At 51.2% G+C, this 22,113-nt stretch overlaps 1 protein-coding gene across 4 annotated transcripts in view; it reads left to right on the plus strand.

Moving 5' to 3' along the window:
* The first annotated feature begins 7,576 nt into the window (after window positions 1-7,576).
* CLUAP1 (clusterin associated protein 1) overlaps window positions 7,577-22,113 on the plus strand; it is a 40,384-nt gene continuing 25,847 nt past the window's right edge. For all 4 annotated transcript variants that reach the window (XM_061993336.1, XM_061993338.1, XM_061993337.1 and 1 more), the window contains exons 1-5: window positions 7,577-7,657; window positions 8,166-8,277; window positions 10,263-10,347; window positions 13,695-13,874; window positions 14,712-14,807. In XM_061993336.1, coding sequence (XP_061849320.1) covers window positions 7,636-7,657; window positions 8,166-8,277; window positions 10,263-10,347; window positions 13,695-13,874; window positions 14,712-14,807 — 495 coding nt within the window. In that variant the 5' untranslated portion in view covers window positions 7,577-7,635. The remainder of the gene's footprint in view (window positions 7,658-8,165; window positions 8,278-10,262; window positions 10,348-13,694; window positions 13,875-14,711; window positions 14,808-22,113) is intronic.

Genomic DNA, 22,113 nt, shown 5'->3' on the forward strand with positions numbered 1-22,113 from the left:
GAGGGAGACGCAGCCCGGGGCTCCCCAAGGCTCCATCCTGCACAGCCTCAGCCCGGTACCACCCCGCTTCCAGCACCCCCCGGGCCGTGCCCACCCGCGCTCCCCGGCCAGCACGGATGCGCCCTGCACCCCGCCGCCCCCTCCCCGGCCGGTCCCGCTCCGTGCCCGCGGGGTCCCGCTCCGCCGACGTACCGGAGCATCCGTCCGCCCCGCAGCCCCGGTGTCACCCGCAGCCCCGGTGTCTGTCACCCGTAGCCCCGGTGTCACTCCCAGCCCCGGTGCCACTCACCCGCAGCCCCGGTGCCACTCACCTGCAGCCCCGGTGTCACCCGCAGCCCCGGTGTCTGTCACCCGCAGCCCCGGTGTCACTCCCAGCCCCGGTGCCACTCACCCGCAGCCCCGGTGCCACTCACCTGCAGCCCCGGTGTCACCCGCAGCCCCGGTGTCACTCCCAGCCCCGGTGCCACTCACCCGCAGCCCCGGTGTCGCTCCCAGCCCCAGTGTCACGCACCCGCAGCGCCGCTGTCACCCGCAGCCCCGGTGTCACTCTCAGCTCCGGTGCCACTCACCTGCAGCCCCGGTGTCACCCGCAGCCCCGGTGTCTGTCACCCGCAGCCCCGGTGTCACTCTCAGCTCCGGTGCCACTCACCTGCAGCCCCGGTGTCACTCTCAGCCCCGGTGTCACTCACCCGCAGCCCCGCTGTCACCCGCAGCCCCGCTGTCACTCTCAGCCCCGGTGTCAGTCGCTCTCAGCCCCGCTGTCACCCGCAGCCCCGGCTCCGCGACGCGAGCGCGGCAGGGAGCGATCGGTGTGTGCGGCGCCGCCGCCTCCCGCCAGCGCAGCGCCCCGCGGGTGGGGAGGGGGGTTTGGGGGGGTTTGGGGGGAGGTGCCGCCTCCCGGGGCTCGGCCGCCCCTCGGAGCACCAGCACGACCCCGCCGAGACGCCCCGAGCATCACGCCCAGGTCCGGCCCCACCGGGGGTCGCCGGCTGCATCGCACGGGGACAGGGATGGGGCGGCGCTCAGACGGGGGTCACGGGCATGGGAACACGCGTCCAGGTCCCCTCGCTCTCCCCCGAGCCCCCCTGCCCCCACCCCGCGGCCCCGGCAAGAGTCGGGCGGGTCCTTCACCTCCCAGCTCTGGCATCACCGTGCAGAGCCCTGGGTGGGCTGCTGGGGGTCCCATCCCCTGGGGACAAGCAGCGGGTGGCCCTGGGGACGATGCTGGGTCTGACCCAGCCCACGACACGGGTCCCGTCCGTGGGAAACCAGACGGGCCGGGACAAGCTGTGGGATGAGCCTGGGGGTCTGGGTCACCCTGGCAGCAGGGAAGGAGCAGGTCAGTGCTGAGCCACAGCCCTGGGCAGCAGCTGAAGGTGATTTCCTCATCGACGGAGCAAGTGGAGGAGATTTAAAGGTTGAACCCTCCCTGAAAGGCCCTGAGGACCTTCCAAAGATCAGCAGCACAATCCCACCTCCCTTCTGTGGCTGTGCCACCCTCTGCCCTGGCTGGTGAGTGCTGGGAGGCTGGTGCTGGCCGTGCCCTCAGTGGGATGACAGGATTGTGACCTAAAACTGCTGCTGGCTGAATGCACCAGGGGAAAAAAGCATTTCATTTGCAAAATGAATGTTTGCCCTGACACTGTTGCAGTGGCTGGGAGCAGGGACAGGGATGGGGGATGAGGAGCTGTGGTGGTGGCTCTGATGAAGTCAATGGTGTCTGGATATCCCGAGTGAAACAAAACCCATCACTGGAGCAGCCCTGGGGGAAGCTGAGCCCTTGGGTGCCTTCCTCAGCACAAGCTGACACCAGGCTCTTTCTGGGGCCTCTCCATCCTTAGAAGCAGGTGACAGCACTTGTGTGAGTCTGCTCAAAGCATGTGGATGGAGACCTGAAAGTCAGGTGCTTGAGATTTAGAGTGGAGCCCGGGTGGGCTTTGGTTAAATGTGGCTCCGAGATCCCCTGATGCTGGAGGCTCATTGGGTCTGTCTGTAGGGCTCCAGAGCCCTGTTAGGGCAAGTTGGTGAGCAGGGGGATGGTGGCTGAGGGTGAGTTGGTCCCTTGCAGCCCTCCAGGCACCATGGTGGTGTGAGGGCTGTGCACAAGCAGCGGGTCCTTCCACCTCTTGGGTATTTCTAAGGGCATTGGGAGAACAGCTGAGTTTTCTGGCAGCACTGGAGCAGCCTCTGCATGAGGACAGCAGGTAATACATGTACCAGGAGCTGGTTATCCTGCAGGAGCTCACCAGCATCCCCAGGTGTGCTGTGGCCATGGTCTCATGGCAGTGTAACACAGCCCAAACCTGTCCTGCTGCTCCTGGGGTGACAGACCCAGCTCAGCCTGGGCCAGTAAAACCATTCAGTGGGATGCTGTGTGCTTGCTGGGGAATCCCTGGGGTGCTGGGGACCCCTCTAGTGTCCTCCCAGGGTGGGCAGGGCTCGTGCTGGGGGACCATGAGGCATCAAGGAGTGACTCCCAGGCTGTGCAGGTGCAGACCCTCGTGTCCTCCCACCTTTCATCTGCTCCAGCTGCTGCATTCCCCAGGGCTGTGTCCATCTGTACCTGAGCAGGAGGAAACTTCCTCCCACCAAAACTCCCCAGGAGCCTGGGAGCCGTGACCAAGGGGAGAAACTGAGCTGGGAGGGAGAGCTTAGGAGACAGGGGCAGAGAGATAGTAAGGCTGAGGATGTCTCTTTTGGTACCTATTGATGTGTCTCTTGTAGGCTGAGGCCAGGACGTGCCTTCTGTGGGACTTAGTCCTGCAAACACTATGAGAAATGCAACATTGAGTGCTGCAGCACTCCAGTATCAGCCAGGTTAAGAGAGGTTCTCCTCCCCTCTGCCCTGGTGAGGTCTCATCAGGAGTCCTGTGTCCTGCTGCCACCCCAGAGCTGATCCCAGCCAGGATGTCCTTTGCTTCTTGCCTCCCTGGGCACGCTGCTGGCTGCTGTTCAGCCGCTGGCACCAACCCCCCTGGGCAGTTTCCAGCCCCTCTGCCCCAGCCTGGAGCTGCCTGGGCTTGGGGATGCCCAAGGGCAGGCTCCAGCCTTTGCCCTTGTTAAACCTCATCCCCTTGCCCTCAGCCCATGGCTCCAGCCTGGCCAGGGCCCTCTGAAGCTCCTTCTTTAAGTGCAGCAAAGGTCATTTCCAAGCTGCATTGCCCCATGCTGGTGCTAAATGACTGTTCCCAGCTCATAAAGGCACTATTGACTTTGGCACTCGCTCAGAGGAGCCCTCAGCAGGTGCTGTCCTTCAGAGAGCCCCTGGGCACACAGGTTGCCAGGTCTGTATTCAAAGCTGACCAAGTCTCATCAGTTTCCATTGTGTTTCTTGCCTTACTGAAGCAGAAAGGCTTGAATGATCAAAATCAAGAACTCCTCTGAAAATCATCTATATCCACGTGCTGCCCTGGAGCTGGACTCTGTTCCCATCCTTGCTGAAGGGCACAGCTTGCCCTCCATATGCAAAGCCTCAGTAGGCAGTGCAGCATCCCTATTACACCTTGGGGATGCTCTATCCCTGGCATCAGGAATTCAAGGAGCAGGTAAGAGGCTGCATCTTGTATTTCCTTCCTATCAGGAGCCTGGTTGCAGCTTCTCCCAGTACCACCCACTGAAGCAGAGCTGTGCCTAATCTTCCTGGCTGGACTGGTGCTGCAGCCACATCCAGGGGAAGCAGCATCTCCTTTCATCTGGGAGTGTGGAAATCAGAGCAGTGGACACCTTCCAGCCTGGCTGTGATGTCTGAGGGCAGGAGCTGGGCTTTGCCCTGCCCCTGGCAGCATTTACAGCCCTGGGGTGGGAATACAGACAACTTTCCAAAGGTGAAACACAGCCCTGAAAGTGACTTTGGGGAAAAACCCCTTTGGACTAGTAAAACAACCCCTTTGTCCCCTGCTTTGGGCAAAGGGCAGCCTGTTTGTCATCCCTGGGGCATGGCCAGCTTGCAGGGAAGCCACCTGGGAGCAGCAGGATGAGCTTTGCTCCCCCCCCCCAGAAGGTTTTTAGCTCTCAGATACCATCTGGGCTCCTTTCTGCTGGGCACCACCAGCACCAGGGGATTGCAGGGCTTGCTCAGAGGGTGCCACTGGCAGCAGAGCATTTGTGTGTAGTGAAGGGCTTTTAGCACACCCCTGTGCTGCTGAGGTGCAGGCAGGCATGTCCCCAGGCTCCTGCTCTGCAGCTTCCCCACCGTGGAGGCCACTCTCAGTGCCTCAGTAGGTTTTGAGAGGTATTCACTTCTCTTCTAGTTAATGCAACTTGGAGCTGTGTCCTGGGTTCACTGGTGGTGTGATGTGTTTTCTGGAGCTCCAGTGAAGAGGGATTTCTCCATGTACAGATCACCTCTGCTCATAAAGGGGCACAGACATCCTCATCATGAGGCTTTTTTCTTATGGACCAGAGATCACCCAGCAGCTTGCTGGCTGACAAAGACACACAGCCTCGCACACAAACCTATTTCTTGCCCAGAGAGCCAGAGATCCTCATTACCTGTCTGAGGGAGCCATCATTCCCCAAATCCCAAACTATCTGCAGTGCAATAGCTTTGCTTCAACAGCAGAGAGGTTACAAGGTCTCCTTACAGCCAGGCAGAGGCAGGGGATGCAGGCACAGCACAGAGAGCTGCTGGGAGGGACACTGAACTCCTTTAAGAGGGATGGCTTCCTCCAGCCTCAATTTCACAGCTGAGTGTGTTTTTGCAATAGGAAATAAAAGGTAGTGAGAGGAAAGGGGTTGTTCCTGGATGAGGCACGTGCAGTGCTCCTGCTCATCTCCCTCTGATGGTGCTGGGCAAGGAAGAGGGTGCTGGGAGCCTGGGTGCCACAGGAGGACTGTGCAATGCCCACCCCTCCCCTGGGCACTGTTGGCTGCCTGGCTGAAGGTAAAGCTGTTACCTGGGCTGCAAAATCTTCTGCTGAACATACCTAAAGGGTGGGTGCCAGCAGGATGGGGGGGGACACTTTTTACTGCCTCTGGGCAGCCTGGCACAGGGGCTGACACCCCTCTCAGGGAAACAGTTGTGCCTCAGCTCCAGCCTCGGCCTCCCCTGGGGCAGCTGCAGCCCATTGCCTCTTGTCCTGTCATTGCTGCCTGGGGAGCAGAGCCCGACCCCCAGCTCACCACAACACCTTTTGGGTAGTTGTAGACAGTGATCCAACGTGTGCCTCAAGGGGATTTGGTTTGGGGTGAGAATAGCCACGCAGGAACTGGCTGTGCTGGCTACAAATGAAGCTGTGCCATGCCACCTGAAACAGAGCACCCAGGAACTGGGCAGGTTCTGGGAAATGAGCACTTGGTGCTGGCTTCAGGCAGGTCCAATCACACCCTGCTTTGGAGGGAGCTCAAGCAGAGTGGAGAGACAATCATGCTTCTCGCTGCACACAAATGAGAACCCAGCCTCATACTGTTTGTGATGCATCAGCAGGAAAGCTGGCTTTGGTTATGTCTGTGGAGGCAAACTCAGGACACTAAGAGTAAAGTTTTGTTAGGATGGGTCAGTTTTAGTTGCAGGTAGGAGCTGATGGGGTGCAAGAAGCCAGGTTGGGGGCTCTGGTTTCCTTGGGTGTCTCTGGGCAAGGAGAGCAAGCACACAGGGGTTTACCTCTGTCACTGGGCAGCCAACTGCAGCCTGGGCTAAGCCAAAGACCTCTTGTACACTTCAGTGAGTGTCTGTGTGGTTGTGGCACGCTGGATGCCCATCAGAAGCGTGTGACTGTAAAGAGAAAGGTGTCCTCACCTACCTTGCTGCTGGCCCTCGTCCTCAGCTCAGCCCTGCAATGCCCAAGCACCCAGGCAGAGCTGTGTGCCAGGCTCCTGTCCTCAGACAGACCCAGGATGCCCTGACTCCAGCAGGACCCAGAGCTGGGGTCTCTGCTCCCTGTGATGTGGCAGCACCTGGGTTTATGTCTGCTCAGGTGTGACAAAGACCTGGAGTTTCATATCCCTGGTGACTGCTGTGCTGCCCCATGGGGAAACACAGCCTTCTCCTCAGGGCACAGCAGCCATGCTTTAACGTGGCACAGGTGGTGTCCCAAAACTGGGCTCATTTACCTGGTGTGTGGGACAACCACACACACCCAGAGCAGAGGTACTTTACTGCACATCTGTGCAGAGATGGCTGCTATGGGGTAACCCACAAAGCTAGCACACCCCAGCAGTGCCTCCTGTGCTGTATCAATGCACAAAGCATTAGCACAGCCCCCATTCTAGCACATACATGTTGTTTGTCTGTGTAGTGACTGGTTAGTGGTGCTTCACCCAGCATGTAAGTGCAGTAAACATTCAGCTCACCTCCCCTGCCCTCTGCTTTTAGGTCTGGGGTATGAATTGAGTCAGTGGTCACAGTCTTCCCCTGCCACCTTTCCCTCACTTACTGCAGATGTTTGCTGACTTCTTACTAATTAGGCACATCATCCTTTGGGCCTCCTGAGGGAGGAAGTTCCCTCCTTACCAGTCTCAGGTCCCTCTTGAAGGATAGAGAGCAACCTGGGTCACACAGTGAAGCTGCTCATTTATGGCCATCTCAACCCAGTGTTACTCCAGCCTCAGCATTAACCCCTTTTTCTAACCACCCCAGCCTGTTTCTCAAGTCTTAGAACCACAGAGTCATGGAATGGTGGGGTTGGAAGGGGTCTTTAGAGCTCATCCAGTGCAACCCCCCTGCAGAAGCAGGGTCACCTAGATCAGGTCACACAGGAACGTGTCTGGGGGGGGTTGAAGAGCTCCAAGGAAGGAGCCTCCACACCCTCCCTGGGCAGCCTGGGCCAGGGCTCCCTCCCCTCAGCACCAAAGGAGCTTCTCCTTATAAATGGAACTTCTTGTGCTCCAGCTTCTTTTCATCACCCCTTGTCCTGGCACCAGATACAACAGAAAAAAAGGATGTCCTATGCTGCTGACACCCACCCTTTAGGCCCTTGTCAGTGCTGCTGAGGTGCCCCTGAGCTCAGGCTTCTCTTCTCCAGGCTCAACAGCCCCAGGGCTGCAGCCTTTCCTCCTCACACACATGTTCCATCCCCTCAGCACCTTGGTGTCCCTGCACTGGCCTCTCTGCAGCAGTTCCCTGTCTCTCTGCAGCTGGGGAGCCCAGAACTGGCCACAGGACTCCAGCTGAGGCCTCAGCAGGGCAGAGCAGAGGGGCAGCACAACCTCCCTCCCCCTGCTGCCCACACTGTTCACACCCCGGTGCCGTCGGCCTCTTGCCCACGGGGGCACGTTGCTGCTGACGGTCGGTTTGTTCCCTGCCAGGCCCCTCTCCTGGAGCTGCTCTCGGGTCACCCCCAGCCGGTGCTGGGCCAGGGGCCGCTCCTCCCCGCGCCCGCCGGGCACCGCCGGCCCTGCCGAGCCACCGCTCCCAGCTCGGCGCCCAGCTCGCTCCTTGTCCTCTGTAACTCACAGCGCTGACGCCACGGGGTCGGAACAGAACCGATGACAGCTCTGAGCGACACAAAAGCGAAGCTGCGGTCGCTGCTGGCCGTGCCCCGGACGGGCGCCTGGTGCCAGTGGCAGCGAGCTCCGGCTCCGTGGCGCTTCGCGTTCCGCGGCCGCGTGTCCCGGCCGCCGCGCCGTACCGCGGTTGCCATGGAGACCGGCGGCGCGGCCTAGCCCGGCGGCCGAGACCCGACGGCCCTTCCCGCGATGTCGTTCCGCGACCTCAGGAGTGAGGAGCCTGGCTGAGGGCGGGGGAGGGTGTGCGGCGAGCGGACGGAACGCGGCGGGGCTCCCGAAGCCCACGCTCAGGTCCCTCCCGGGCCGCCGCCTCAGCCGCCGAGCGGTCCCCGCTTTGCCGGCGAGCTTTGCCCCGTCGTTTCAGTTGGAAACGATGCGGGAGGGTGAGGGGCGATGGCGGGCTGCGGGACAGGCTGCCCAGGGGCTGGAGCTGACGGGCAGGCCGCGCTTTGGCGGGGTGTACCGCAGGCAGGGGACTGGGGCAGCGGAGCCTGTGCGCGGCGCTGCCCCCGCAGCCCCCACCAGCCGTGCTGTAAGCGCGGAGAGATGCTGTTGGAACGGCGCTTCTGCCCTTGTTAAAACGCTTCCCTGTCATTAAGGCGTGTTTCCTACTGAAACCAACTAGCTAACCCGTTCGGGATAGGTTTGTAAGAGGAGGCGAGCAGCGCGCTGTGAGAGCCAGCGTCCTGAAGGAATCCCTGCTCTTGCTCGTTTCCCAGACTTTACCGAGATGCTGAGGGCTCTGGGCTATCCCCGGCTCGTTTCCATGGAGAATCTCCGCACACCCAACTTCGTGCTTGTTTCAGAAGTACTGCTCTGGCTCGTGAAGAGGTTGGTGATGGGGCTGACAAGGCTTGGGGCTGCTGCTGGGGTGTCTCTCTGCTGGGAGCTGATGGTTTGGTGTGAAGGAGGGTTAATGAGGAGCATAATGGTATTTAATCATTCCTTGAGATCGACTCTTCCAAATGCCAGGTGGGAAATGTGGTAATTAAGGCTGTGGGGGTTTTACTTTAATTATTCAACGACAACAAGAGGTGATTTAGCAGCTGAAGCAGAAGACACAATGACTTGCTTCTTGAAAGTGAGCTCACTTACTCAAAAGTGCCCTTGTCTCTTTCACACCTGCTACTAATTCTATTGCCATTCTGCCTGTGCTTGGCCTTGTACCCCAAACTAGTGAGAACTGCAGTGAGAAATACCAAGATACACTTAGTTCTTACCTTGTTGCTACAGCTGTTCCTGGGCCAACCTGGGATTGTCTAGCATCCATGTTTAAAAGAGATGAGATGACACACTCTTCATCCACTGCTATCCAGTTGTAGTTTTGCACTCAACCCCTTGACAGACTTTGAGTTAACTATGAAAGCTGAGGTGCTAACCAAGTTACACATAGTCTTCTTTCTCCTCTGTAAGTGAGTAAAGAAACTAAGCTTTTCAAGCTATTCATAAGGTAGAACAATACACTTGATATTCTTTGGCCTGGATCCATAATTAGTATCCATTAACTTAAATTACAGAGCTGTTAGAAACGTGCTGAATGCTGTTACAGGTGCAATAAAATAGTGAGATACCAGCCATTCAGGGGGACTGGGATTAATTTACCTAAATGTTCTTTAAAATATTGCTGTTGTGCTGAGGTTCTTGAATCACTGGTTGTGTTCAACTCGTGTGAAAACAGAAATGGGTGTCCCTCCCACTTGAGCAACAGAGCAAACTGCAGCAGAATAACAGAGCAATTGAGAGCAAATCAGAATGATGTTTGAAGTAAAAGTTTCCCTCATGAAGCCAAACGATTTGAAAAGCTTGTGCTTCCCCGTTCCAAGGTCATGGGTAAGGCACGGGGTGCTTCACTTTCAGGCCAAATTGTTTGTGGGTCAGAATTACACCTGACACAGGCAGGCAGCTTCTCCAGCTTCTAGAAGCCTTTTACTTACATTTTAAAGCAGAAAGGCTGCTTTGCTCGTGCCTTGCTCATCATTTCAAATGTGGTTTGCCAGCCAAGATGCTTTTTTACCTGGCAGAATGCTGAAAAGCTCAAAGGCTGTTACCAGCCTGGGAATTCCCTTTCTCTTCTCCCCTGGTTCCCTTAGGCAGGTGACTTCTAGATGTTTCTGCCTCTCACTGGTGTCTTTTTAAAAGCATTTCTAATTTGCTCTTTTATTAGTTTCCTTTACTTTTGAGTGGAAGGTGTTTGAAGTGGTGTCTGAGTGTGAACTTCCCTTATGTGTTTGGAGAGTGTGGGAAAGTGACATCACATTGTAAAGGATGAGGTGGCTCCTCTTCATGTTACCAACAACAGTAGGTCCAGTACAAGGCATTTTAACTGGAAACACTGGGAATATTAACCTGGTCCAATCATAGAATCCCAGAATGGTGGGGGTTGGAAGGGACCTTTAGAGATCACCTAGTCCAACCCCCCTGCAGAAGCAGGGTCACCTAGATCAGGTGTTTCAAACTGTGAAGCCACACATGATTAAGTTTGGTTTGATTTACACAAGCAGCTTGTGACTTAAGTGGTAAAGTAACTTCTGAAAAGAAGTATTTCACAAACTTAATTGAGACAGCCAAGTTTGGCTCCTTTGTGAAACCAGCTGCAAGATGTATTTGGCACAGTAACAGTTCCTTCTGGAGAAGGGTCTCAGGCTTTACAGCTTGTACACAAACATAGAGTCTGCCTGCCCCAGCCTGCAGTAGGAGCTAAAGATTCATTTCATACAGGCTTGTTTTGTTTGATTATTTTGCCTCACAAGTGAAGCAGTCTGTCTAACACTGCACATGTGGTTCTTGGCAGAATCTACACATGCTTCTTCCCACAGGTACGAACCTCAGGCTGATATCCCTCCTGATGTGGAGACAGAACAGGACAGGGTTTTCTTCATCAAGGCAGTGGCTCAGTTCATGGTAAGTCTGCCTGAGGAGTCCTGCTTAAGCACATGGAAGCAAAGGTTCCATGTTGACTTGAATGCTTTCTCTCCTAACCCTTTACTATTGCCTTGCAAAGGATGGCTGAGTGTATGTTGTTGTCTTGTGCTGTTATGAGCTGGAACAGGCCAGGATGTGCTGTTAGTGAGATGGTGTAGTTGCAAACATCTCTTTGCAGAACTGGGATCTAAACATCTAACAAACACTAAAACAACATTCACCCATGTCTCTTCATCTTTATTCAAAGGTAGCAGTGGAAGATATAGCTGTGGATATGACTTTTTTGAAGCCATTTAAATGGGTTCAGAAGAGACCCCGTCGTGTTTCTTGCTAAATTTGGCTACCTGATTCTTTCGTATGCTCACATAGTCATAACTTCTGATGTTTTCCTGGTGATACAGAGTCCTGTGTTGGTATGCTGTTGTATGAGCCTTCTCACTTACTAGATTAAGCCATGTTTTTCTCAGATCAAATCTGTTATCACGTTGTACATGAGGGTGCTTGAATCGGGCCATCAACTCCAGCCTTTGCTGCTGTGACACATTTCCATAGCACTCAGGTGAAAAAAAGCTTGATGGGGCTGCAGTTGAGTCTGGAAGCAACAGAGGTATTGATGCTAATAACAAAGGTTATTTCCTTACAATGCTTCTTTCTAAAAAGAAAATTGAAGTCTATTAAAGTGCCATTGTTATCAAGATAGCTTTTCCCTCCTGACATAACTTGTCTTATTTTTGCTGTGTTCAGAGCATGATACACTCCAGTTCATACCAGAATGCACTTTTGAGCCCCTGAGCATCATCACATGCACTGAACCCATCTATTTTGGTTGCAGAGGCTTCCTCCCTACAATTATATGTTAAAAGGACAAGCATGGAAGCAGAAACAGCATTCTGTGTACATTTTCCTTTCAATAGCTGATTTCATGTCAGAAATCCCAAGGGTTTTGAAGGATTACATCATTCAGAAAGTGGAATGAATGGAAACTTCTTTAGTCATCCTGTACTTAGGTCTCAGATAATACTACAGGGTGGTATGGGAATTATTGCAAGTTTTCAGCATTTTCAGAATGAGAAAAGCTTGTAGACATCTCCTCAATAAAGAGCTGTCCCTGGCATCCACAGTTATCTTCTCCAGTAGCTTTATGCATCCCTAGCCAGATGTGAGGTTTGATGGAGATAGATTTGTCTCTGAAGAGAATATGAGGAGGGATTAATCATCATGGAATATAACCAGAGTACTGCTCTCCTGTACTCAACAAGGGTGAAAGATGTGTTGATTTTTGATACAAATTAGCTGTTGCCCCAAAGTTCCTGAAGTTTCTGCAGGGTTGTCTTATGTGAGGTTGATCATTTCCATCACACTGCCAAAATCTGGCTCTGTGATAATAGCAAAGCAGTTTTCATTGTAAAGCAAGCTTTCTGTCTGTCAGCACCATTCCTGGAGTGTGCTTCTGTTTCTCTTTTTCTATTGCACTGTAATAATCTGTTGTGCAGAATAGGTGGGGGTGATGTGTAATGATCCTTTAAGACTGTTTGGAGCTGTTATGAAGTAGCTGACTGTTAAGCTTTCCAAACATGAGGCTTCCTCTTTGAGTAAGCAATGTCATCCTCCCAGTCTGAAAAAACGTGTACTTGTTTGTGGGTTTTATCTGCTTTCTAAATAGTCTCTGAGGGGGAAAAAAGCCCACATTTTTTTTCTCTTTTACTAGACATTGATTTTTCTCTCTTGAGGTCAAATGGAAATGAAACTGGAACTCCTGTCTTTACCAACATCCTTTATGATTAGTCTGCTTTGTGTTTGGTTGCTTAACTGATTGTGTCAGTCTAATGACCTGCTTCTCTTACAGATTAATACCTACTGCTTCTCTGATGAGTTCTTTTAGATTCCTTCTACTGAAAGGAGAGGAAGGAAAATGTACCTGGCTTTCCACTTTGTGTGTTGGGTCATTTCAGGACACACTGGTCAGATTTTTCAAAGGCAGTTAAGGGAATTTTTGTACCAGAAGTGTCATATTCCCCCAGCTCAGGTGGGGGTTAGCATCAGTAACCTGGATTCTGGCAGTTTTGACTTCACTTTTCAGCAGAGTTCCTGCACCCAGGAAGCAGATGTAGAGTCAGTTTGAGATTTTGAGATGAGAGAGCTAAACATGTCTTGGAAGTGCAAATCTGATTGTAAATTCACAGGGTTTGACAAGATCATAGAACACAGAATGGTGGGGTTTGGAAGGGGCCTTTAGAGCTCATCCAGTCCAACCCCCCTGCCAAAGCAGCTCCCACCTAGATCAGGGGGCACAGAAACGTGTCCAGGTGGGGTTGGAAACCTCCCAAGAAGGAGCCTCCACACCCTCCCTGGGCAGCCTGGGCCAGGGCTCCCTCACCTCAGCACTGAAAGAGTTTTGCCTTATGTTTCAATGGAACTTTTTGTGTTCCAGCTTCTTTCCATCACTCCTTGTCCTGGCATTGGATACAACAGAAAGTGCTGCCCCAAGCTCCTGACACCCACCAGTGAGATATTTGGAACTATTAATGAGCTCCCTGCTCAGTCTCCTCCAGACTAAACAGCCCCAGGTCCCACAGCCTTTCCTTGTAAGGAAGATGCTCCAGTCCCCTCAGCATCTTGGTAGCCCTGCACTGGCCTCTCTGCAGCAGTTCCCTGCCCCTCTTGAGCTGGGGAGCCCAGAACTGGCCACAGTCAGTTATTCAGTGGAACTCAGTGCAGAGTGTGCAAAACGTGTACCAGCCATTTGAGTCTTTTGCCCCAGATTAAAGGTCTTGCACTGTCAGAGCCCTGGGGAGATGGGGATGGCTTGTGGTAACACTGATAACACAAGTGTGTATTGTAGCAGGGAAAAATGTGAGGGAAACAATGAAATGTTCTGAAGGTACTGCTATTAGAAGACAGCTAAATTAGGATGATTGATCTTAGTCTTGTAACTCATTTAGGGAGGACTTTACCCCTGTGCAGCAGCAGCAGCAGAAGGCCTGAGCAGCACTTATATTCCACTTAAATTCAAATTAAGTTGAAGTGGTGCACAGGGTTTTTGCTGATCTTCATGCAGGGAAGAATGAATGGTCAGTTTGAGACTTTTCATTCTGGCAGTTACCTGCAAATGTTCTGACATGCAGGAAGTGCACATGCTTCAGACACATTCCTTCTGGAAACAGCAGTAATGCCATGAGGCAAACCTCTGTTTCCAAACAGGAAGATCTATTTCTGTGAGGCTATGTCCCCCCTTAATAAAAAGAGAGCTTTTGCATGAAATGTGAAGAGGTAAATGAGGATGTTGTCCCTTGTGACACAATGAATTCCTTTCTTCCTTCCCAAAGGCTACCAAAGCTCACATCAAGCTCAACACTAAGAAGCTTTACCAGGCAGATGGCTATGCAGTGAAGGAGCTGCTCAAGGTCATCTCTGTGCTGTATGGTGCTATGAATACCAAGGGAGTGGAACATGCAGACCTGAGTGAGGAAGACAGCAACAAGTTCAAGTTTGATCTTGGCTCAAAAGTAAGGAAAACTTGTACTCTTGTTCTGGGCAGGGGTGTTGGAACAGGCTGGAATAAAGGCTGTTTTCTCTCTACTAACCTTGTTGCAACAGGAGGAGTTTGCAAATCCCGACTGAAAGTTGTAGCCCATTTGCAAGGAAACCTTCACAATACCTTAACAAACATCAGAGCTGTTCAGTGCCATCTCTAGATGGTAAAAAATCCCCAACACTTTGTTAAATAAGAGGAATTCCTGTCACTGCCTTTTCTTAGCCTTGGCTCCTCTTCTACTTTGTAGTCTGTGTAGTCTTTGATTCTTTTATAGCTACCCTAAGGCATGCCTGCTTGTTAGGCAATCATTCTTGAAAGAAAGTGGCAGAACCACTTATGATTTTGCCTCTGTATGAGTCTGGTGTGAAGAAATGATGAAAACCCACATGCAAGTGATCAATACTCATTACCTGTGCAGTGTGCCAGGCACACACCTTTTGATATATCGACTTTGGACTTTCTCACGTGAAAAAAGGTGACATTTCCCTTTGCCCTGGGCAGTACCTGAGCCAACAAGTGTCTGAGTCACAGCTGTGGGGAGTTTTGGGGTTGGGTGTTTTCCTGAAGTGGCTGGAATTCCAACCCAGAAGTTTCTGTCAGGATGGTGCCTCGTGCAGCCCATTTTAAAACCAAGAGACAGGGTCACTGATTCCAGGGGACAACAACTTGGATGTTAGAGGTTTGGCCACTGTGCTGACCTCCCATGCAATTTTAACATCAAAATGGGGAAGAAACCCACCTGTCCTGGATTTTCTTGGTGGTGTTGGGGGTTCTCTTCTGCTATTCAGTGCTGTTGCTGTGTTTCCAGATTGCTGACTTGAAGACAGCTAGGCAGCTGGCTTCTGAAATCACCTCCAAAGGAGCAACTCTCTATGACTTACTTGGCAAAGAAGTTGACCTTAGGGTGAGTACATGCTGGAAAGTGTACAAGAACTGGTGTTCACTGGGTGCTGCAAAGGAAAAAGATGAAAGGAGTATTGGCAGTTCTTAATGGCTGCATCTGAAATGAGTGTTCAGTGAGTTTGAAGGAATGGGTCTGGAAGTTGCCTTCCCACTCCTCTCATACTTGGACTACAGGAAGCCTGAGAACAGTTTGGTATTTTCTGTTTAGGAAACTGAAATGGCCTCTGTAGAACTGACTGAAACTGTTAGCTTTGTGTAAGTGTGCTTTAGAGGTGGGAATAACTGTGTTCTGAAATAGAAATGATTAATGCCATCAGTTTTCCAAGTGCAAGGCTCATTATTCCTGCTACAGTAATTGAAGGCCTTACAAGCCTGCAGGGTACACGTTCTTCAGCTCAGCTGTAAAATCACAAGCTGCTGCATGGAGTCACAGAAGTGTCCTGAAACACTGCTGATCAGTCTTCCAGATATTTTCTTAAAGGCCTTCATCAGATCATCCAGTTTCAGAAAACAGCCACGTAAAGAAGGGAAGCTCTGAGTGTTCTAGTCCTGCCTTTGGTAATCTTCACATTGGCAGCATCTGAGCTGTAGGAGGTGCACCCTGTGAGAGCCATGGGCTGTGTGCCTCCATAGTGAATGCTCCCAGATCCTTGTTTGGTGGACTACAAGCATTTTAAAGAGATTTTATCCGTGGAGCAGTACCTTTTCTGCTAGATACCCAATCAGCATGGAATGCACCGGTGTGAAAGGCACTCATGTTTCACAAGGGAGAGAGAAGTGATAAGCCAGTTTAATTCCACATGCACAATTGTCACAAAACTATTCATCAATCCATTCTCATCTTGCATTTGTTTCATTTCTTGGCATTGCAATAGTTTTCACATGAATGCTTCCTACCATGTTAATGTTTGTTCAGGAGCATCAAACCCTTTTTATTCTGTACAGCCTCTCTCCACTGAAAAGGCAAGGAGAGGGCAGGAGAAGGCCACACTTCTAAAAAGGACTCAAGCCTTGGTTTGAAAGCAGGCATTGTTTAATCACTTGAAATCAAGGCTTTTAGGAGTCTAATTGACCTTAGAACTGGGGCCTAGAAGAGGGACTTACTCAAATGCAGAGTGCTGAATGAGTGGAAAATGGAGAGCTAAGCGTGTGCTTCGGTGTATCCACTTCTCCTTGGGTCCATGGAGAAGTCTTCAATGGAAGATTAAAGGTGCAACGTCTAAAATGACAGTAGTGAATACAGTAGGCAGTGTGTGTTCCTCATGACACACAAGATGGGCCTAACTAATCCTGTACAGGTAGGTACACTGGCTTGTCTTTCAGAAGTCCTACCTTAGGGAAGATGACCTTTGCTTCTGTCTCACCACCTGAGTTTATATCCTAAAAGCACAAGGTGACACTATGACAGCAGAGTAAGAACCTCCAGAGAGCCTCAAAAGAGACTCTGGGGATCTGCAACTGGTTCCAGCCTTCTTCAGAGATCTGTTAAACCTGAAGAACCCATTTCTGGCTTCCGTGTTAAACACCAAGTTTGGCACATAAGCGTGTGGCGAGTTTGAGGCTGCAGCAAACAAACAGGCTGCAGGTTAAAAGCCATGAGCCTGCAGGGCCAGTGGCATTTGTCAAGTTGTCCTTTTTTACTTAGAAGCACCCAACTCTGCCTTTCACTTGAAGTGTGAAATTTGCTCATCAGGTGTGAGGCTTAGAGCAAGAGCTGCTGTTTTCTTCCACTGCTGTGAGATCTGATAATGCCCACAGAAGTCAGTGAAGCTGCAGTTCTCAGTGAGCAGGCAGTGCTGAGGGCAGCAAGGAATTGCCCCTCTTCATTTCACACTCCTTCCCTGGGTCCTTCCCAGAGTTGCTGAGGTACCCAGATCACAGGGGTGGCACCATCCTCTGCCTGCCCTTACCACCCAGTTCCAGGTGGGCACAAGTGCAGTTGCCTTTGGTGTCGTGTGGGGAATCAGAGCTTGGTCTGTAGCCATCCAGCTAGTTGCCATTAATCTAAGCTTACTTCTATTATGTTTTAATGGGAAGGTTATTGATTTCCATTGCTTATTTTCTTTTGACATGGCATGGCAGAGCAGTGCACATGACAGATTGCCCTGGCAGAGGGCCTGTGCCATTAAAGAGCAGAGGAGAGCAGTGGGGCTTATTTCCTCATTACATTTTATGTGCTGAAGCCTGCTGCATTTACTGAACTGCATGGACAGCTCTGGTTTAATTAATCTGAAAACACTTTTATGTTCCCTGAACCTTTCATTTTTCCCCCTTTTTCTAATCCATCCATCTCCAACTGTTGAAATGAAGGATGTTCCTACCTAGGCTTAGGCAGACTGGTGATGCATCTCCTTTCTGTCTTAAGTGGAAATTACTTCATTGTCCAGTGGCTGCAAAAGAAATGCCAAGATGTGGTACTAATGGGTTGGGTAGGTCAGTTCTCATAGCCTGAGCAGCTTTTAGGGAAAGATAACTGGGAAAACGTGAAGTAAAACTAATCTTTTAGGTGTGTTGACTCTGTTTTGTGTCACAAACTTTACTTTCTTTATTGAGCTTCTATTTAGACATAATCTGTAGAGAAAAAGCCTCATCTGTTTGATAAATATTATTGCTCCAGATCACAGAATCACAGGATCTCAAGGGCTGGAAGGGAGCTGCAAAGCTCACCCAGTGCAACCCCCCTGCCAGAGCAGCAGCACCTAGAGCAGGGCACACAGGGACTCATCCAGCTGGGTTGGGATGTCTCCAGAGAAGGACACACCACAGCCCATCTGGGCAGCCCCTGCCAGTGCTCCCTCACCTCAACAGGGAACAACTTTGTCCTTGTGTTGCTTTGGAACCTCTTGTGTTCCAGCTTGTTGCCCCTTGTCCTGTCATTGTCCATCCCTGAGCACAGCCTGGCTCCAGCCTCCTCACACCCACCCTTTAGGTACATGTAACCATGAATGAGCTCACCCCTCAGGCTCCTCTTCTCCAAGCCAATCCTTCTCCCTTCCAACCCTCAAGGTATATCTGTGATTCTGTGGGCAGTTGTGATCAGATGAGGAAGGCCCCTCTTGAGTTTCATCATACACTGAACATCCAAACTCCAAAAGGAGACATTCACAACTGTTTTACAACACCAAAAGGAGACATTCACAACTGTTTTACAACACCTCAGCAAAGCTGGCTCAGAGTACCTGCCCCTTTGCATGTGCCAGAGGTCCTGCAGACACGTTAGCAAGAGCCTGTCAAGAAGCTGCCTTACTTTAGCCTTGCAGAGTTATTGGACACAGTAAGAGTGAAGCAAAAACAAAATCCATAATAAAACTGGTGGCAGGAATGAAGGTTTCCAACCTTCTCAAGGTTGTTTTCATTTCATTTACCTCTTAATTAGCTCTAAGTCATGTAAAACTGAAGAGTCTTGAAACTAATCTCTTTTTAGAAGGTGTTTGTAGCTTGTGCTGAAGATGAACACCACAGTGGGTCTGTTTCCTAATGCTCCTCTTGGCACTTACTCCATCTGTGACCTTGAACAAACTGTTTACTCCCTGTCTGTCCTCTGGTGGAGATAAAGTCCTTTCTGTCCTTTTGTAGATTAAAGCTTTTAACAGCCAGAGGAAGTGTTTCCCAGCCTATGGAGGATAAATGCCTTAAGTACAGGCTGCTGCTACAAGTGTTACTGTTCTGTATGCACACAGCATAAGCTCATTCCCAAACTGAGGGGAGTCATTGAGAAGCTCTTCACCAACTGCCGCTCCTGAAACCCTTGAATTAAACTCTTTGGAAAGCCAAAGGCATTTCCCTCCAGCTGCAGAAGTGAGATACCATTCATTACCACTAAGGACATTTCACTTGGATCTCTTTATTCACAGCTTTGTGATTAAAGAACCCTTCCTCCCTGCCCCCTCCTCCTCACGCTGGCGTGGCTTTGCCACCTGCATTTTGTGCTGGATGTGCTGGGGGTGAAGGCTGAATTATTCACTACTCTTTGGAAGGCAGCTACAGCAAATATTTCATTTGTAACGTTGGAAGCATTTTCCATCTGCCAAATGTTAGTCCTGGGTTCCAGACACTGCCCTGGGGAGGCTGATAAACCAATTTCTGTCATTTCCTCTGCTTCAGTTACAAAGGTGCTACACACATGATTTCTGGTAGAAGTTGATAACTTGGAATTACAGAGAATTACAGACTTTGCTTCATTTTGTTTTAACTATCCTGCTTGTAACCAAACCCTCACCTAACAGCTCAGAGGAAAAGGGCTTGTTGCAAAGTGGGAAGCCACAATCAAACCTTACAGCTGTTAAGATATAGTTGAATCAATACTGTCCTATAGCTTAGATTCCACTACCCATAACCATTGAATGGTACAAGTTGGAAGGGGCCTTTAGAGATCATGTAGTCCAACTTGTGCTACAGCAGCTTCCCCTGGCTCAGGGGCACAGGAACGTGTCCAGCTGGGGTTGGAAACCTCCTGAGAAGGAGCCTCCACACCCTCCCTGGGCAGCCTGGGCCAGGGCTCCCTCACCCCAGCACCAAAGGACTTTCTCCTCCTGTGCCAGGGGAACTGTTTGTGTCCCAGCTGATGTCCATCACCCCTTGTCCTCGCCCTGGGCACCACAGAACAAAGTGTCCCCCATGCTGCTGACACCCAGCCTTTAGGTACTTGTCAGTGCTGCTGAGGTGCCCCTGAGCTCAGGCTTCTCTTCTCCAGGCTGAACAGCCCCAGTGCTGCAGCCTTTCCTCCTCACACACATGTTCCATCCCCTCAGCACCTTGGTGTCCCTGCACTGGCCTCTCTGCAGCAGTTCCCTGTCTGTCCTGAGCTGGGGAGCCCAGAGCTGGCCACAGGACTCCAGCTGAGGCCTCAGCAGGGCAGAGCAGAGGGGCAGCAGAACCTCTCTCCACCTGCTGCCCATAAGTGCAGATGCCCCCAGGATGTCATTAGCCTCTAGCCCCAGGGGCACGTTGCTGCTCATGGTTGGTTTGTTCTCACCCAGCACTCCCAGGTCTCTCTCCTGCAGCTGCTCTCCAGCAGGTCACCCCCAACCTGTGCTGGTGCAGGGGGTTGTTCCTCCTCAGCTGCAGGACTCTGCCCTTGCCCTTGGTGAACCTCATGAGGTTCCTGTGCCCAGCTCTCAGCCTGCCCAGCCCTCACTGACTGGCAGCACAGCCTCTGGTGAATCAGCCAGTGCTCCCAGTTTGTTGCCATCAGGCTCTTGCTGAGGGTACCAGGCTTGTATGCTATGTGGCTGTAACATTTGTGGATATGTTTTATGTAAGAAATTATTTTATACTGAACTTCCCATGAGTATTGAGCTTGAAGACTCTATATGGATGAGTGGCACCTTTCTCTTGGCAGTTTAGGGACCAATTATGTCCAGTATATCAATGCACTGATTATTTCATGGGCTGATTGGAAGATCTGAAGGAAATCACGTTTGAACCATCTTTTGTGTGTCACAGCATTTGCCAAAACCTCTATGTGGCAGCAAGAAGTGCCAATTAATTGGGTTAAATCAGAAACACTGTCATGTAAATACCTGGTGAGGTTTGATTGTTCACCATTCCTCACCTTCCATTCCTAACCTTCCTTCATGAGCTGTGTCACAGTTTTGATTCCATCAGATGGAAATGTGCTGGCTTAAACATAAGGTTTTAGCTGTTTTTAGCAACTTCAAATGCTTTTGCTCCTGCCCAAGAGAAGCAGCTGGTATTCCTGTTGCTGCAATACTACAGCCTCTGCTTCCTGCTGCTGGAAACACGAGTTGTGTGGCAATTGGTTGCTGAAGTCAAAGGCTTGATGGGAGTTAGAAGTTGAAGCCACCTCGTGGGTGGTATTGCTGCATCCACAGTGCCTGCTCCTGCCTTTGCAGGGTGTCTTCATGTGTCTGGGAGGTCTGCAAGGTGCTGCTCAAAAATGTATTCCTTTCTGTTGCTTTTTTTCCTAAGAAGATCAAAGCCCTGCCTGGAGTGTTCCTGGATGTCACCTGTAAGGAAAGGAAGCTCCATTTCTAATTATGTTAAGGAAAATGGATTAAAGGAGACTAGGAAGGACTTTTACCTCTCTGGGTGTCTTGCCTCTTTTAATGACCTTGCCCTTTTTCCTTTTAAAAAACAAAAAGCAAGCACCTGCCTGTCTCTGCTGCCCAAGAACACTCCTCTCTGTTTCTGTGAGGGAATCCACTCCCAAACCCAGCTCCTGCTCTGCTAGGGGAGATGTGTTTCTTCTTGTCTTGCCAGGCAAGCCACCTCCTGCTTAAGGACCCATTCTGTGATGCTCCACAGTCCTGTGGACTGATCCAAGCTTCAGCAATGCAGCATTTACTTACACAATTACTTACTGCAGCGACGTGCTTGCCCAAAGTAAATGAAAGGTGAAGTTTTTCAGGCTGTGGGAAGGTAACAGTACATGTGCTGGGGTTGGTGAGCTGAGGGTACTTCAGTGGAACCAGAAGAACCCAGAGGGGTGTCTGGGGAGAGAACAGAGCAGTGTAACTTTGTGCCTGTCAGAAAGGTTTAAAGCTCCCTTCCCTGCCATCACTTGTGAGGGATTTCTTCTGCCATAAAGCATCTGTGCAGATTTCTACTTGACTGACTAGGCAGGCCTTCTGATTGTTTTTGGTCTGCACCAAGAACTGTCCTTTGTGGTTGGCTCTCTACCACAGGTCTTCTTGTAGCACACCTTCTAAACTTGGGGGTAGCCAGGAGCTTGGGCTCTGTGTTTGACTGAGGGCCCTGAGTTGCTGAATAGGGCACTACTCTGTCTCTGCACATTCCCTTTGAGATGAGCATACAAGAAAGCAGCACAGCCTGGAAGCAGCAGGATTCTCAGTTATATTGGCCTTTTAAAATGGGTTGTTAGGAAGCACCAGATTCCTTCAGAAAGCTCTGGGTTATTGTTAATGTCCCTCCTTGTACCTTCCTGTTCATATGTAGCAATGCCTAATGATCCACTGGCTAACTGTGGCTGGGCCGTGGGTTAGTGGTGGGCTTGGCAGTGTGAGCTGAGTGCCTGGGCTTGATGATCTTAAAGGTCTTTTCCAAGTGAAATGATTCTGTGAAAGAAACTGTACTGCAACACTGAACTGTCCTGCAGGTGTTGTGAGAATACTGGTAGCTTGTAGTCCTGTTTCAGGCTGACTTCTCCACCAAAAGCTGGTTCCTGCAGAGAGGGCCAGAGCTGCAGCTCCTTGCCTCCTCCAGAAAGCTGGCTGCTGCTCTGATTCCTGTGGGCTGCACCTCAGGGCCCTGCTCTGACAATCTGCTGTGGCCATCACCCTTGCTGGTGTTTGCCCCTGGGGGCCATTGCTCAGCAGGGATGCACA

Source organism: Colius striatus, chromosome 3 (assembly GCF_028858725.1).
Source record: "Colius striatus isolate bColStr4 chromosome 3, bColStr4.1.hap1, whole genome shotgun sequence".
Classification (NCBI taxonomy): Eukaryota; Metazoa; Chordata; class Aves; order Coliiformes; family Coliidae; genus Colius; species Colius striatus.